This window comes from Ammodytes marinus, assembly GCF_949987685.1.
Source record: "Ammodytes marinus genome assembly, chromosome: 16".
NCBI classification, from domain to species: domain Eukaryota; kingdom Metazoa; phylum Chordata; class Actinopteri; order Uranoscopiformes; family Ammodytidae; genus Ammodytes; species Ammodytes marinus.
The window spans coordinates 23,987,548-24,003,382 of NC_137220.1; the positions used below are offsets into that span (position 1 = coordinate 23,987,548).

The 15,835-nt window shown below is 39.2% G+C and overlaps 1 protein-coding gene across 1 annotated transcript; it reads left to right on the forward strand.

Annotated features, from left to right (window-relative positions):
• The first annotated feature begins 1,613 nt into the window (after positions 1 to 1,613).
• Positions 1,614 to 2,699, forward strand: LOC307262630 (uncharacterized protein). Its single transcript, XM_080043579.1, has 4 exons — positions 1,614 to 1,681; positions 1,780 to 1,875; positions 1,993 to 2,127; positions 2,562 to 2,699. The coding sequence occupies exons 2-4, from the start codon at positions 1,792 to 1,794 to the stop codon at positions 2,682 to 2,684; spliced, it is 342 nt and encodes a 113-aa protein (XP_079899705.1). The 5' UTR covers positions 1,614 to 1,681; positions 1,780 to 1,791; the 3' UTR covers positions 2,685 to 2,699.
• The last annotated feature ends 13,136 nt before the right edge of the window (positions 2,700 to 15,835 follow it).

A 15,835-nucleotide genomic window follows, 5' to 3' on the forward strand; every position in this document is an offset into this window, starting at 1 on the left:
CAACAATGAGGACAATAGCAGTATCACTAAATGTCATTTACAAGTATTTGCACAATGTTTGGTGAGACCTAAATGTACTTGAACACATGTTTGTTTGCACTATAATGAAGCTGTTGGTATTTATCCTTACATAGAGCTCCTACTGTATATCACTGTGTATATGTTTTTTCTATGAAATGCTTATGAATAATGACCTTGAATTTGTTGTATGAAAAGATCAAATAAATGTATCTGAACCTGTATACTGCGTTGGGATGAGGAACCCTCTTGATGTGGCAAAGTCAACACATAGCATAAGCATTGGCCAAGACACTTCAAGTATTTCTTTTGTTTCATTTAGCTGAAAATGTCAAATATATCAAAAAGACACTTGTATTTTATACATTTTTTGTTTGATGTTTCCTGTGACAGATAAGAGGGCTATCCTGTTCCTGAGAAGTCATTCAGCATGATTTGATTCACAATGCTGATAATAAAAAAATCTGAACAGTGGTGTTGTGAAATCTGTTTGAACCTACTGCGTTGGAATGAGGTACCCTCATGATGTGTTTTTTTCACAAAGTCAACACATAGCAAAAGCATTGGCCAAGACACTTCAAGCATTTCTTTTGTTTCATTTAGCTGGAAATGTCAAATAAATAAACAATACGTGTGTTGCAGTATTTTATCTAGAATTGGAATTTTCAGTGTCATGTTTCCTGTGAGAGATAAGAGGGCTATCAGGTTTCCTAAGAAACACTTCAGCATGAAGTGATGCAAAATAAAGGCTAAGAATAAAGAAATCTGAACAGTGATACATTATCACATTGTAAATTCTTCATTGATGTCAAAGTAGTCAACTAGAGGGGATAGTAGGGTCCTCCTTTTGCATATGTCAACCTCTAGTGAATTACTTTCATGCACAGTGTGTTCAAAAAATCATAGAAAGCATAGATATTAAAGTGGAGTATATTTACCTCACTTTCTTTCAAACATTGCTATCCTTATACAATTTAGAGTCAGAAGAAAAAGCTTATTGTGACTATTTTACGGGCTCAATATACAGAAATTCAAACAATGACATGAAGATACATTGTTTTACTCCTGACAGCTTTTTAAATGGGCTCATTGAGACTGCAGCTTAAAATCCTGGTAGACCTGTTGGTGCCTCACGGGAAGTTCCATGTCTATCATTCCTCAAGAGCAAAACTTTGGTTTCAGCCTTTCTTCCACAGAAGAAGACGTCTGGCAACTTCTTTGAACCAGTCACTTGATTTCACAGGAAAAATAAAAGGAGGAGGAGATTTCCACGTTGTGACATAAGGGATGCTATATAGGGTTACACAGACGGCTGCTCTGTGCTTTGGTTTTGGTCTGTTTGGAACAACAAGGTCAGCTCGGTAAATACATCTGGTAAGTAACAACTTTCTTGATTACATGCACACTCATCTGATGGAAAAAACATTCACATTAACGTAAGAAATCAAACTTTTGATGTGCTTTTTTTGGTTTTTCTTGGACATTGTCTGCGTTTCATTGTTTTGTAACCACTTTACAAGTCTTTAGCACTGCACAGTGTTAAACATTTCCTATCTCCTAACTCAACATTTTATCCCTCCAGATAAAAATGGAAACGAAAAAAAGAGTTTACGTCTGTCTTCCAAAGAAACACGTGGCTGCTTTGGCTGAAAATTATGAACTGGTAAAACATCTTTCTGCCCATTTAAAAAGGGAGGATCATTCTCTTTTTTTAAGCTAAAAAATGCCATATGATGCTTATGATTTTCTATCATTTCACAGGACCATGGATTGATGATTACAAAGCTGAATTCCTATGTAAATGAAGGATATATAGCCGCTTACTTTAGAGAATGGGGCACCGTCACAGCGTGTAAGGTAAAGATTGAAAATACAATGCTTTATAATGCCCTTCTTCATATATTTATACAAAATATGAAGATCCTGGATATTTATCACCTCATTAAATACATGTCCTTTATTTGTTGATCCTAGATTAAGAAGATTCCTGGGGGGAAATCAGTGGCCTATGTGAGGTTCTCTACAGAGGGTGAAGCAGACAGAGCCCATTGGGCCGGTCCTCACTGCATTGGAGAAGATGTGGAAGTCAGAAGAGTTGTTTGTCCTAAGGTGAGTCTAGTCTTTTCACCAGTGTATTTCCCCTTCTCTCGTTTGAGCAGCGCTGCCCTGCGTTCCAAATCACATCCTCATTCATTTTACTACACTACATAAAGTACAGAGGAGTTTAAGGTGAGAAAAAAAATCAGATAAGGAAGATTTATTTTCATTATCTCGAGAAATGTCAGGAATAAAGACGAATACTCCAAAATGCTATTGGAGTTAGTGGGTCAATTGTGTATTTTCAGCATACTACAATTGACGTGCATGTATTGGGACATCCTAAATCTTTTTCTGGCATAGTGTATGGGGATTGGAACGCAGGGCTGGTTTATGCCTGCTTTCATAACAGACATAAAAAATAGAAATCTTGTAGAGAGAAATGTGGATTTGCAGTATTTCACTTTTAAACGTGTGCGACTGTTGACTGTATATCTGTCTTTCAGACGGATGAGGATACAGAGGAGGAAGTGGACATGGCTATAACCAAACCTCGACCACGGCGTTCAATGGGGCTGGGCTACATCCTGGAAGATGCTCAGTGGTTAGATGACGAGAATGAGGAGTGAACAAATACTGTGAAAAGTTTTTTTTCTTTAATTTTAATTATTTACAGATTCTAATCGCCTTGTAGAAATCACTGTGAAGGATTCATATTTTTGTTTTTCTGTTTAAATACATGTATATAAATGCATTTTTATAAAGTATATTCTCATAACTGAATAAACAAACTTTGAACATTAGATCCCTGGAACAATGTTTGAAGTAAGAAAGATACCTGAAAAGTCACTGTTTTAATGATGTTGTTATACTGTTTTAATGTTGTCGTTAACATTATCAGGGACCACAGTTTTGATAACAAACACATTCTAGTTTGGTAATAGGTACCTCAAAATAATTAAGTTTTGATTAAAAAAAATATATATATATTCTTCCGGACAATTACACACAATACACAATTTTCTCTTTGCATATTCTCACATATTACTTTGTGTTATCGTCCGAAGGGTGGCAGGAGAAGCCAAAGGCTTATCAGGTCCCGCCCCCACTGCCACAAGATTCAGATACACAGATACACAGCTACTGATACAGTTAAAACATATGTTTTTTTAAGAAGATGCATTCCAATACACAGACAATTTTAGGTCTCCTTATTCATTGCCGTTGTACAACAGACATGCTTTCCATTTTCCTCTCTGCCTGTGACAATGCAGATAGTGATATGGCCTTGTCCATTTCTTCTCTGGTAGTCTAAACACATCTGCAAAAGTATTCAAAACAGTCAGTCTGCTGACCTCAGCTGCAGTCCCATAACATGCAGTGTATTTACAAATTGTTCAGTCAGTGAATGAGTTTTTTTTTAAAGTAAATCAATGTTTGTATCCCCACAGATAAATATCTTCTTTTGATTTGCCTTTGAAAGTAATTCTCCCATGTATTCTATAAAGTCTTCCATTTTTGAATCGGGTGTTATGTACACACAGCTGATAATTAACATTTATCTTTCATTTGAATTTCAATAGTCACACATTCCATTAGGTTATCAATTGCAGAGCACATTGTATTTATGATTTCAAACCTTATATTTTGACACAAACCAGTTTAAATCCCTTTAGTTCAAAGTCCATGTTTTTGCCTTCTTTAATCCATGTTTCTGAAACTGCAATGATGTTGAACTGGTTGGAGAATTTCTGTAGATATTCCTTAATTTGTGAAAAGTTTGTGTAGAGACTTCTGCTATTAAAAATGAAAGATGGACAATTTCCCATTTGTTTGAAAGCATCTGATGAATCAATCCTCAGTATGGTAATGACAGTCTCTTTTTCCGATAGTGTAGAAGTGATTGTCTGGGTCAATGATTTCATTTGGGTCCGATAATAATGATTAGCTAATAACTCCAGACTTTCATGATCATTTATCCAAGCGGATGTTTTGCTCATTCTCGCTGCTTGGGTTGATCAGATCCTTGTCCCTCCGGAATTGATCCAAATCCTCCTCCGTTTTGATTTGCACAATTTTGGCTTCCTCGGGTGTAGCTCCCTTCATTTTGATGAAGATTCTTCCATCTCTCGTCCAAGTTTGTTGGACCTGTCCACATTTTTTAAACCCTCTCGCTTGGTTAAATTTTCACTCATTCCAATGTGTTCACCTTTAAGCTTCTTGCCTTGACTGAGCAGATTTATCTTATGCTTTCTACTCACAAATTTCAGAATGACAGCACGCTTTTTGGCAAATTTCCCCTTCGGGAGAAGAAAACAGGACTCCACGTTCTCTAGATCCAGATTAATGGCTTTGCTTCTCAGAAACATTGCCACTTGATTTTCCACCGTTACATTCCCTGTATCGCCCTCTTCTTCTCCATTCCCGGCATTCCTTGGTTTAATAACCATACCCAGTGGCGCAAAAAGTGGGTATGCGCTATATGCGGCGCATAGGGGCGCCGCACTATGGGGCGCCAAAGCGATCGGGGGAAAATTATTTGGAGTCGGCATTTTTCTGTATTTAACAGCGTTTGTGTAAATGATATGATCAATAACAGAGGCACGTCACTGATAAGGCGCCCCCCGCTCCTTCGCCTCCTCCTCCCCACACCATAGGCGCTCCAGTGCGCGCCCCCTCGAGCACGCGCTGGAGCGCGAGAGCTTTCATTTGAATCGTGTTGTCATTTGATGACAGGGACCTACAGATGGAGAGGCAGAAAAGAAAGCTCTCGGGTGCACAAAACAGAAAACGGGAAGATTGAGAAGGAGAAAGATTGCGGGGATGATAAAAAGCTTTTGTTTTATATGGCCGATTGTATTGATTAATGCACACTGATTATCGGCCGCGACTCGCGGATTGTCACTGCAGATCTACGTGTCACCTCAAGTTTTTGACTATATCTGTTTTCACAGTTTTTGAATGGTAGTGTAGTGATTTAATTAGCCTGTAGCAGGTCAGCGCCAAAACAACACACTCACCTGTTTCCCACTATTATCATATTTTGCACCATTAAAATGTATAAATATAACTTAACATGAAAAGACTGAGGTTGAGTTTGTCTTAGTTTCTGTTTCCAATTCACTGAACAAGATGATGGATTCGCTTGGAAGCATCTCAGTCTAAAGAGATATGTTAAGGTCCTGATCAGACAGTAGATAAGATTCCCAGATAGTGTAAACTAGAACAGTAGGTTTTTCTTTGGCGCTATGAGTGTGACGACAAAAAAATGTTTCTGAGGCAATGTTTTCTGAGGGTGAGCTGCAGGGCTTATGTACATGTATAGTGTTTGAAGTATGTTGTACAATGCTAAGTATAATGTACAATGCTAAGGAAGGGTGGGGGGGGGGGGCACCACAAAGCATCACAATTCAGAATCCCCCAAAGCATTACAATTCAGGATCAGTTTGAATAGTGTGTAAGTTACACAGTATTACAGGAAGCATGAAGAACAATACCTTTAAAAAAGCTTTTATTTTTTTTGTCAGGAAAGAGTGATTTTAAAAATCTGTGTGGAAAATGGCTCTGGAATGTAACATCTCACATTAGAGGAAACAAGCAAAGATAAAGCAATGGCACATTTCTGCCTACTCCGTTACTGTCATGAAAAGCATTCCGGGCACCCACTGGATCAACCTGCAAAGCAGCATCCGGGTGCAACATTTCAGACATAGGCCTACAAGGGGGTTGGAATCTTTTACATGCAGAGGGTGGATGGGGGCTCCGCTTGAAAGCATCTATAGATACTGTACCTGCCTGCCTGACTGAGAGAGAGAGAGAGAGAGAGAGAGAGAGAGAGAGAGAGAGAGAGTATATAATAGTTTATTGTAAGGGAATTTGGTGCGATAGATTGGTGGCTCTAAGTTTTTTTGTCTTTTTTAATGCCTTTTCTCTCTCATTCACTTGAAAAAAAAAGTTTTATCAACAAGGTTTTTGCAATTTAACCGTTTTTCTGAGCTGTTTTTTTTTTTTTTTAGATTTTTTTTGTTGTTGCATTTTTATGCTTTATTGATAGTGTAGAGAGAGTTGAAATGGGGCAGAAAGGGGAGTGACATGCAGAGAACGACCGCGGGCTGGAATCGAACCCGGGTCTGCTGCTGGCCGAGGCCCATGGGGGGGGGACGCCCTACCAACTGAGCTAAGGGCGCCCCCTCTGAGCTGTTTTTTTTAACGTTTTTCTTAGTAAATACCTTCACACGTTGTATGGGTAAAGTCAAGCAGGTTGGTTGACTAACTTGTTTGGCTCATTTTACTATTCATTTGAACTGAAATAAAAGTTTTCTTTGTCTTTAATTCTCTTCAACAGAGTTCACCAAATTGCCCATTTTACATGTTCAAATCACAAAAAATTATGGGGGGGAAATCCCCAGACCCCCCTACAGGGGTTTGTTTTCGGATATGTCACCTTTTTCATGTCTTATGAGTTTGCATGCCTGAAATAAGAGTGACAGTGCAGGCAACAGAAAATGTTCTTGCCGACACAGCGAGATAAAGTGTATCAGGTCTGACAATGGTACTGAGTTTACGGGAAAATATTACCAAGCTCTACTCAGCAGAAATGGCATTAGGCATGAGACTTCAGCCCCATACTCGCCACATCAAAATGGCACTGCTGAGCGAAACTGGCGCACACTATTTGACATGGCCAGGTGTTTGCTATTGGACAGTAAGCTACCTAAAGAGCTGTGGACGTACGCAGTCCAGACAGCTGGGGCCTGTTTCAGGTAGCTGGCTTTACATACTCTGGGTTTAATCATACGCTAAGAGTTGGTTAACTCAGAGCGCAGGGTTGATAAGCAACTCTGGGTTTTCGGTTTCAGAACAGTGGATCAGCGTTGGGTTTATCAACTCTGAGCGTGTTCACTCTGGGTGGAGCGTGTGCATAAAAGCCATCGTCAATGGATCGCTGATAACATGATTCACCATGGAAACAGAAGAAACAAATGATTGATCCTCCCACTTCTCCACTTCTCAAAAAAGAAAAAAAGAAATCTCCGCTCCTCCCACTAGAGTTAGAAATATTAACGAATGAGCTTATGGTAGCCTATGGAGAAGAATTAACGGGATATTGTCTCATAACTCTGATCTAATCTCCTCGGCAATTCAGAAAAAAAACAGAGCAAACATTTTTTGTCAAGATAATCATTTCGCTTCCGTATGAGAAGCCATAGTCTATTTTAAAAAGTTACGCATATCAGCTGTAAAGTAATAAAGCTGGCGCGGCACAGCATTGCTTACAGTGCCTAAAGCCTACTGTGCAGTAAACAGAACAGACTGTCGCTTCTTTTAAATGGGGAGTGAAATACATTAACGTCAAGACACATTAGGTGACAGTTTCCATTGAAGAGCCTGATTGATTTATTACCAGATCCATTTTCCTCAAGTGATCACAGTTTAAATTATTATATCATTTTTATATTCATATTAGGCTATTTAACGAGGCTTGTCTGTGACTTTAGGATCGCACTTGTGAACTACAACGATCGCGTGCAGCCGCAGCGTTACATGAAGCCACCTGACATAAATCTGTTCAGTGGCACAGACGTTAAAAAACATACAATAGGCTACAAATAGGTTTATTAATCTGAATGTAGAGCATGTCACGATGTGTAAGGTGGCCGCCTATATGAACGGACCGAGGGCTGAGAACAAGGCTACTGATCAGATAAATGATTTGTCAAACGTAAAATCATCAGGAAATGATAAAAACATCCCGATGGAGATTTCTATAGAGTGATTTTGCTTCAAACTGTACAGGGACGCGTGTGACAGTGACACTCTTTCTTCAGTCGGAGCTGCAGCGTAAAGTGAAAACAAACTCGGGTAGGTCTAACCACCTATCCAGCAGGTTAGACCCACGGCGTATGTTGCCGCAGTAACTGACTCTCGGTTGCATTGAACCTGCTACCTGAAACGGAAAACCCAGAGTTTCCACCAACTCAGAGCGAACAAACTCCGGGTTGCCTCAAAACCAGCTACCTGAAACAGGCCCCTGCTGTAGTGAGGAACAGATGTTTTAACAACCGCACAAAGCAGACGCCTTACTTACTGCTTAAAGGGAAACGACCTAACTTGTCCAGGATGCAAAAGTTTGGTTCAGAGTGTTATGCTTACAAACAGGACAAGAGAAAATTAGACTCAAGGTGTGAAAAGGGAATTTTTGTTGGATACGACAAGAACAGTCCAGCAGCCTATATGGTTTATTTTCCTGACACTGGAAAAGTGCAGAAGCATAGACTGGTGAAGTTTGTCAACAAAACAAACACGGAGAGGCAGACACAGACTGACATGACACCTGTCAATGATGATTTTGAGCTACAGCATAGAGTTTTCAATACCAGTAAAGATACTGATGTGAGTCCAGCACAAACACAGGACCAGGTGCCAGTTACTATGCCTGAAGTACACAGCCACACACAGACACTTGAGCAAAAGCGATACCCTTCAAGAGAGAGGAAGAAACCAGATTGCTTGAGTGAATATGTGTCAGGCGACGAAGAAAGTGATGATCAAGTACTCACTAACATAGACTATTGTTACAGAGTAGCGTCTAACATACCTTTAACATTCCGAGAAGCTGTAACCTCATCCCACTCAAAAGAATGGGTTAATGCAATGGATGAGGAGTTACAATCATTAAAAGAAAATGACACATTTACCCTTACAAACTTGCCAGGGGACAAGAAAGCAGTGGGGGGTAGATGGGTGTATGCTATTAAAAACAATGCAGATGGATCAGAAAAGTACAAGGCACGCTATGTTGCCAAGGGATACAGTCAGAGGGAGGGTGTGGACTATGAGGAGACTTTTTCTCCTACTGCTAACCTGACTAGTATCAGAGTCTTGATGCAAAAAGCGGTGCAAGAAAACTTGATCTTACATCAGATGGATGTCAAAACAGCCTACCTACATGCACCAATAGATTTTGATATTTATATGGAACAGCCAGAAGGTTATGAGGTAAAATCTGGCACAGATACAAAGTTGGTATGCAAGCTGAAGAGGTCGCTGTATGGACTTAAACAATCAGGCAGGAATTGGAACAAGTTACTGCACGAGTATTTGAGTGAAAACAACTTTGTGCAAAATCCCTCTGATCATTGTGTTTACAGAAAGGAGACAGAAAAAGAAAAAGTGATCATCTTAATATGGGTTGATGACATACTCATTGGTGCCAGTGATGAAAACACACTGAAGGTTGTGAAGGAGATGCTCTCAGCACGATTCAAAATGAAAGACTTGGGAAAACTCAGACATTTTCTGGGTATTGTTTTTGACCAAAGGGATGGATGTGTTAAGATGTCACAAAAGAGATGTGTGGAAAACATACTAGAAAGGTTTAACATGCAAGACTGTAAACCTAGGGCGACACCTTGTGAACAAAAGTTCAACTACACTAATGATGCTCAAGTGATGAGTGATGTCAAAAAATACAGAGAGGCTGTTGGAAGCCTGATTTATTTGACTACATGCACAAGACCCGATCTGAGTTTTGTTGTTAGTAAACTGTCACAGTACTTTACTGAGCCGACAGAAGAGCAGTGGACTACTGTTAAACATGTAATGAGATATTTGAAAGGCACAAGTGAAAAAGAAATGTGCTTCACAAAAAGTCCCAATGAAAAACTGCAGCTACACGGCTACAGTGATGCAGATTGGGCAGCTGACACAACTGACAGGCGTAGCACCACAGGGTATTGTGTAAGCCTAAATGAAAATGGACCTTTGATCTCATGGAAAACCAAAAAGCAGCCCACTGTTGCATTGTCGACTTGTGAGGCAGAGTATATGGCGTTAGCGTCTACTACACAAGAGGTATTGTACCTAGCTCAGCTGCTAGACGGCATTGACAGACATCAATACCCAGCTCCTAAAGTGTATGAGGATAACCAAGGTGCAATAACGCTAGCAAAAAATCCTGTGAACAGACAGAGGTGTAAGCATGTTGACATAAAATATCATTTTGTGAGGTCAACTGTGGGTGATGGGAAGATAAGTTTGAACTTTTGCCCCACAGAAGAGATGGTAGCAGATGTGATGACAAATCCTGCAACACAGTTTAAGTTGATTAAATTTGCAAGGTTCATGTTTGGAAACTAACCATGTATGTGAAGTAATGTGCATGAAGAAGGCAGAAAACCTTAATGTATTTATTTTGTTATTAGTATATACCAATGGATAGCAGTTCACACCTGGCATCAAAATACATGTCAAATGAATTGTACAATTTAAAAAAAAAATCATGGAAATTGTATAGATGTTTTATCAATAAATGTATTCAGAGCTGAACACCAACATAATGTGATCAAAACGTGTCAACTTCCTTGAACATGTAAATACTTTGCCAACAAAGTTGATTGTTATTAATAAATTTGATGCAAATGTGTACAAAAGCAACCTTTTTTGGGATAGCCCTATTACATAACAAACCAAAATCATTTTGGACATGTTTAGAATAAAAAATGCGTTCAATTGAATGGTTTTGATATTGGTTGGGAGAAATGTCTGGATGTTTTTGAACACTTGGGTAGTTTTATTGTGCAACGTCTCAGTGAGCCTGTTCACTGCACAGATTCTGTATGTATATTTTTGTATAGACCGATTCACTATTTGGATCATGATGATCATTTGATGTGGCCGATGTGCCTTTTTAAGAAGAAAATGATCACTATGCTGTGTGGGTACAGCTCTTTAATATTGACTATGCTAAATGTGCTTGATTCCAGTTAATGCTGCTAGGAGCTTCTCTTTTGTCAATCATGACTTAATGCGCTGACTTGGTAAGAGTGGACGTTCCATAGGGCGTTCAGAGGGGGGGCTTCGGAAGGCAGGAGGTTATTTTATCCTCGTGATTAACTAGACAATGAGTTTAGAGGTCAGGCTGCAACACCTCAAGGGTGTCAAAGTAAAGTTAATGACTTGCACATCAAATATTTTTTTTTCTATACTGAAATTTTGCTTGTTGATTGTTTGCAGTATTAATATTGGGATTTGGGGATAATAAACATTGTTATCTACAAGTGCTCCAAGCTGGAGGTATGCACCTAATTGTCTGGGTTATATGCACTGCCCGGGCAAAAAAAAAAGTCACCAACTGGATTTTACTAAGCAAATAGGCAAGAGCCCTCCATCGGTAAAAAAAAATATGTTTCAGTTGACAACAAGTTATTTAACCCTAACTGATGCAGTGAACAGCTTCATATGTCGGAAGACATATGCTGTGGTTTTGGAAAATATGTAACTCTGTTTCAGAGGGTTGAAATTATTGGCCTGCATCAAACAAAGAAAAGAAGAGAGAGGAGAAGCTGAAACTAAAATTGTGTTAAGAACTGTCCAACGCATTATTAAAACCTGGATAGATAGTGGTGAACCGACATCTTTGAGGAAGAAATGCGGTGGGAAAAAAAATCTTAAATGATCATGATGGGAGATCACTTAAAATAAATACAATTATTTGGTGCCATCAAAATTTAAAATATCGAGAGTAGAGCTCCCGGCTATGTGTAATAGTGAAAGTAAGAGCATTTCAACGTGCACAATGCGAAGAGAACATAAGGGATATGGCACATGCCGATGTGTAGCCCCAAGAAAACCACTTCTGGGGCTTATAAGGTCTGGGGTTGCTTCAGTCAGTCAGGTCTAGGTTCTCTAAGCAACCTTATGTACCAAATAAAGCTTATCAAAATGTGTTTGGGTGAATATGTGCCATAATCAAAGCTAAAGATGATCCAACAAGATATTTGAGTGTGTGTGAGACTTTTTTTTGGCCTGGCAGTGTATATTTAACATTGGTTTAAAGCAAATGAGGCAAACCTCTGCCAGAATGGACCAGCCCAGTTACACAGAGTTTTACAGAGCCATAAAATGAATCACTCTACTGTCTCCAAATCACTTCATTACACACACATAAACAATTCTTGCATATCATGATGTACAGCAATGAATATGAACACTCTCCAATGCAATTTAGCCATAAAGAATTAACCACTAACATTGTGGGAAAATGTGCTGGTTTACCATCAGATGAGAAGATCAATATCAGTGTTATCTCTTGTGCTCTGTACAGAGAGGTTTGTGAAACAGGTAGCCTACCTGATAAGGATGTTCTACTGCTTTATGTGGAAACGATATGCCTGACTGTGACTTGTAAACAGTCATACCATGTTTAGTTCTGGGGTTTCATTTCATTCAAGGTTTCAAGTTCCTCTTTATTCTTTTGCTCCATCTTCATTTCACTTTAAAATATATATTGTCCAACACTGTTACATCCTCACTGTATCCTTTCTTTAACAATAGCCCCAATAGATGGACCATTGGCCATAGGTGTAGGCTTGATTCAAGATAAGTCTACCAAACATTTTCAGTGCTTCTGCAATGAGTGCAGTAGGCCTACTTTGAAATTGAATTGAATTTGATTCATGTTTTGGTTGTTATTTGAATTTGAATCAATTTGAATACCGTACGTTTGATTAAAAGCGAGAGTGTTGTACCTTTTTGCATTTAGCCTGCGGCTCGTAAACACAGGCCTAAGCCATTCGTTTTTGACTGGATGTAATGTTTTGCACCGCTTCGTATTGAGTGACTATGCAGTAGGCTATCTGGTGGGATTGGAAGCGGTGGACGGTGGGTAGAGTTCTGTGTCCCTACCTTTTTTTTGTATTATTATTATTATTAAAGCGCTTTGAGTTCCTTGAAAAGCGCTATATAAATCCAATCAATTATTATTATTATTATTATTATTATTATTATTATTATTATTATTATTATTATTATTATTATTATTATTATTATTATTATTATTATTATTATTATTATTATTATTATTATTATTATTATTATTATTATTATACAGTCAATGGTCTCAACCATGGACCTATAATAGCCTACGTCTCAACATATCTCCCCAATAACGAAACCTGAGCTCCCCAATGACGAGCTGAGCATGCGCAGTGGGGCAGACACCACCAGAAGAACCGATCAGAACAGAAACGGAGGGAAGTTAGAAGTTACCAGCACTGCAGTTACGCGTCTGTGTCGGAATCACCCCAGAAAGTTAGGCTTTTATCCAGCGTAATTCAAGGTAAGAACATAAACAATTCTCGTGTAACGGTTTTTGCCTTTAGGCTACTCAAAAAGAGGCCTATTATAATCGATTTATTTAAATAAAGCCAGTTCATACGGTCTAGTTTTTTAGCCAATGATTAGCTAGCCAATAGCCCAACAAGAAATTGTAGCCTGCAGAAATGGCAAAGATATGCATGGTACGTTATAGTGTCAGTCGAATGCACTCTTACAATCAAGTTACTCGTTAGGAACCAACTGTATGATTCTCAATCTTTAACTTTTTAACATGGGCTGAGATTTATGAGGCGGAGTGATTCGTTTTTGGTTAGGATGAGTTGGAGCAGTCTCAAAGCCTGAGGTTAGCAGGATGAACATGCTTCAGGTTTTTTGGTGTGGATGATAATGGTCTGAATGTAAATTGCTTTCTTTTGCAGATTGAAGGTGATAAGGGGAACCAGTGTTGCCAACTCTTCAGTAAGGAAAGTCGCTATTGGCTGTCCAAAAAGTCGCTAGAAGTCGCCAGATGACGTCATCACCTAATTTGCATATTTGTAGATGACGTCATCGCCTAATTTGCATATTTGTAGACAGGGGTTTATACAGTAATATTTGAATAGATGAGGTTCTAGTGTTATGAACGTGACAATCGCATAAACAACCAACGTGGTAATGTTAAGTCTAGCAGTAATCATACATGCTCATGGTTTAAAAAAGCACTGCATAACATTTTGAATTGCACTACTCGTAGACTGTAGAAGAGGTGGGAAAAGCTGCTAACTGCTAATAGTGATGCTAACGGAACACGAGCGGAGAGGTGTATCTCCTGCTCTGACCGCAGCTGGGAGGGGCTGCTGCGCAAGGACCGGGCCGTCTGTCAATGCTCTGTGACGGGGGACGGGCCGGGAGGCTCCCGCTGCTCGTTGAGAAGCGTTAAAAGTGATATTTGCTTCGGCGAAAAAGTCACCAATAACTCCAGAAAAGAAGCTAGATTTGTCGCTTGTCGCTTTTTTGAAAAAAAGTCGCCAAAGGGGTCTGAAAAGTCGCTAAATCTAGCGACAAAATCGCTAAGTTGGCAACACTGAGGGGAACAGCAAAGTGGATATTGTGACGAAATGAACAAAAAAACATGGGTGAGTGAAGTAATTTCCCCGTTCAATCATGAGAAACTTCAATTATTCAGACATTTGAAAAATAAACAATTTAATTCATTTGACATCTCCTCATGAGGATAAATTGTTGTATTAGATTACACCCCATCGTGTCATTTTAAGGGGAAGGTTGTATAGAATAACCTAGACACAAGGCCTGTCAATTGTTCAAAAAATGAAGACTGGAAGTTTCCTTCTTTGTAAATTTACACAAGGTACATAAAAATGTGTTCTTCGCGTATAAGGTGAAGGGCGTAGAAGAGAGTTGCATCGAATAACACTGAACAACAGAGGGATGGTTTAAAAATGGGCCATGGGAGGATTGGATCCAGATGTCTTGGTGAATATAATTGGTTAAGCGGAAAGAGTTAAAGGTCACATATTATGCTAAATGCACTTTTTAAATGTGTTATAACATATCCATGGGTCCACGGTGTGCCTAGAGACTGCCAAAATATTTAAAAAAATAACAATCTCTCCTTTTCTCACTCTCCCCCTTTCTGAAACCCCCACCCCTCCCCCCAATATACTCCAGTCAGAATTCTCCTCGTTTCTGAGCTCACAAACTGGAAAGCCAGAAGCTTCCACTGTGCAGCCCACACCCCTATTTCTTATTGGTCCACGGCCCCGACAGACAGAGGGCGAGGCGTATCATGGCTTCGCTTCCGGACAGGGGGCGGGGGGAGCTCAAAGATTGTATATTTACGAGGGGAGCTGCAGCTCTTTTTAAAAAATAGGCCATTGTGAGATTAGCTGAACATTAGCATAGTACAATAAATTATCTGAAAGTTTTTTTCAGCAAACAATTAAAGAAAAACGTATTAGGGACCACTAAGACCATATAATATGGTGTATAATATGGGAGCTTTAAAGGGCCATAGTCAGCTGATTGATTTCGAAGCAGGAGAATGAGAAAGATACCCTTTTCCCACTAAAATTAGCGGGTCGACGTGGGTTTTTGAACCCGGATCGATGCTGCGTATAATAGATGAGTGTCCCTTTTCCCACTGCCTGCAGACCCACACTCTGTTCTCCAGCTGTGCAGTGAGATGAACAGAGAGATAGGAAAGAGAGAGTTGTATTTGTTAGTTTTGCCTTTCACAGTGATCATTAGGCTACTGACTTTATTTTAGAATGACTGTAGCAGCCAACCGGCTGTCCGCAAGCGCCTGCAAGTTATTTAAAGTTGTTTTGAGAGCTAGTAGGCATTGTTGTGCGAGATGCTGATGTAGCCTACAACCCCAATTCAGAAAAGGTTGGGGCGATATGTAATATGTGAATAAAACAACATGTGACGATTTCCTAATCATTTTCGACATGTATTCAATAAATAACAGTACAAATACATATGTAGGCTATTTCTTTAAGCTTATAAATGTTATTGTTTTTGTAAATATACACAAATAGACAATTTGAAAATTGCAACACATTCCAAAAAATTTGGGACAGGGGCATTAAAAGATTGGAAAACTGTAAAATCTTAAAGAAAATACCTGTTTGGAACTTTACTCACGTAAACATGTTAACTG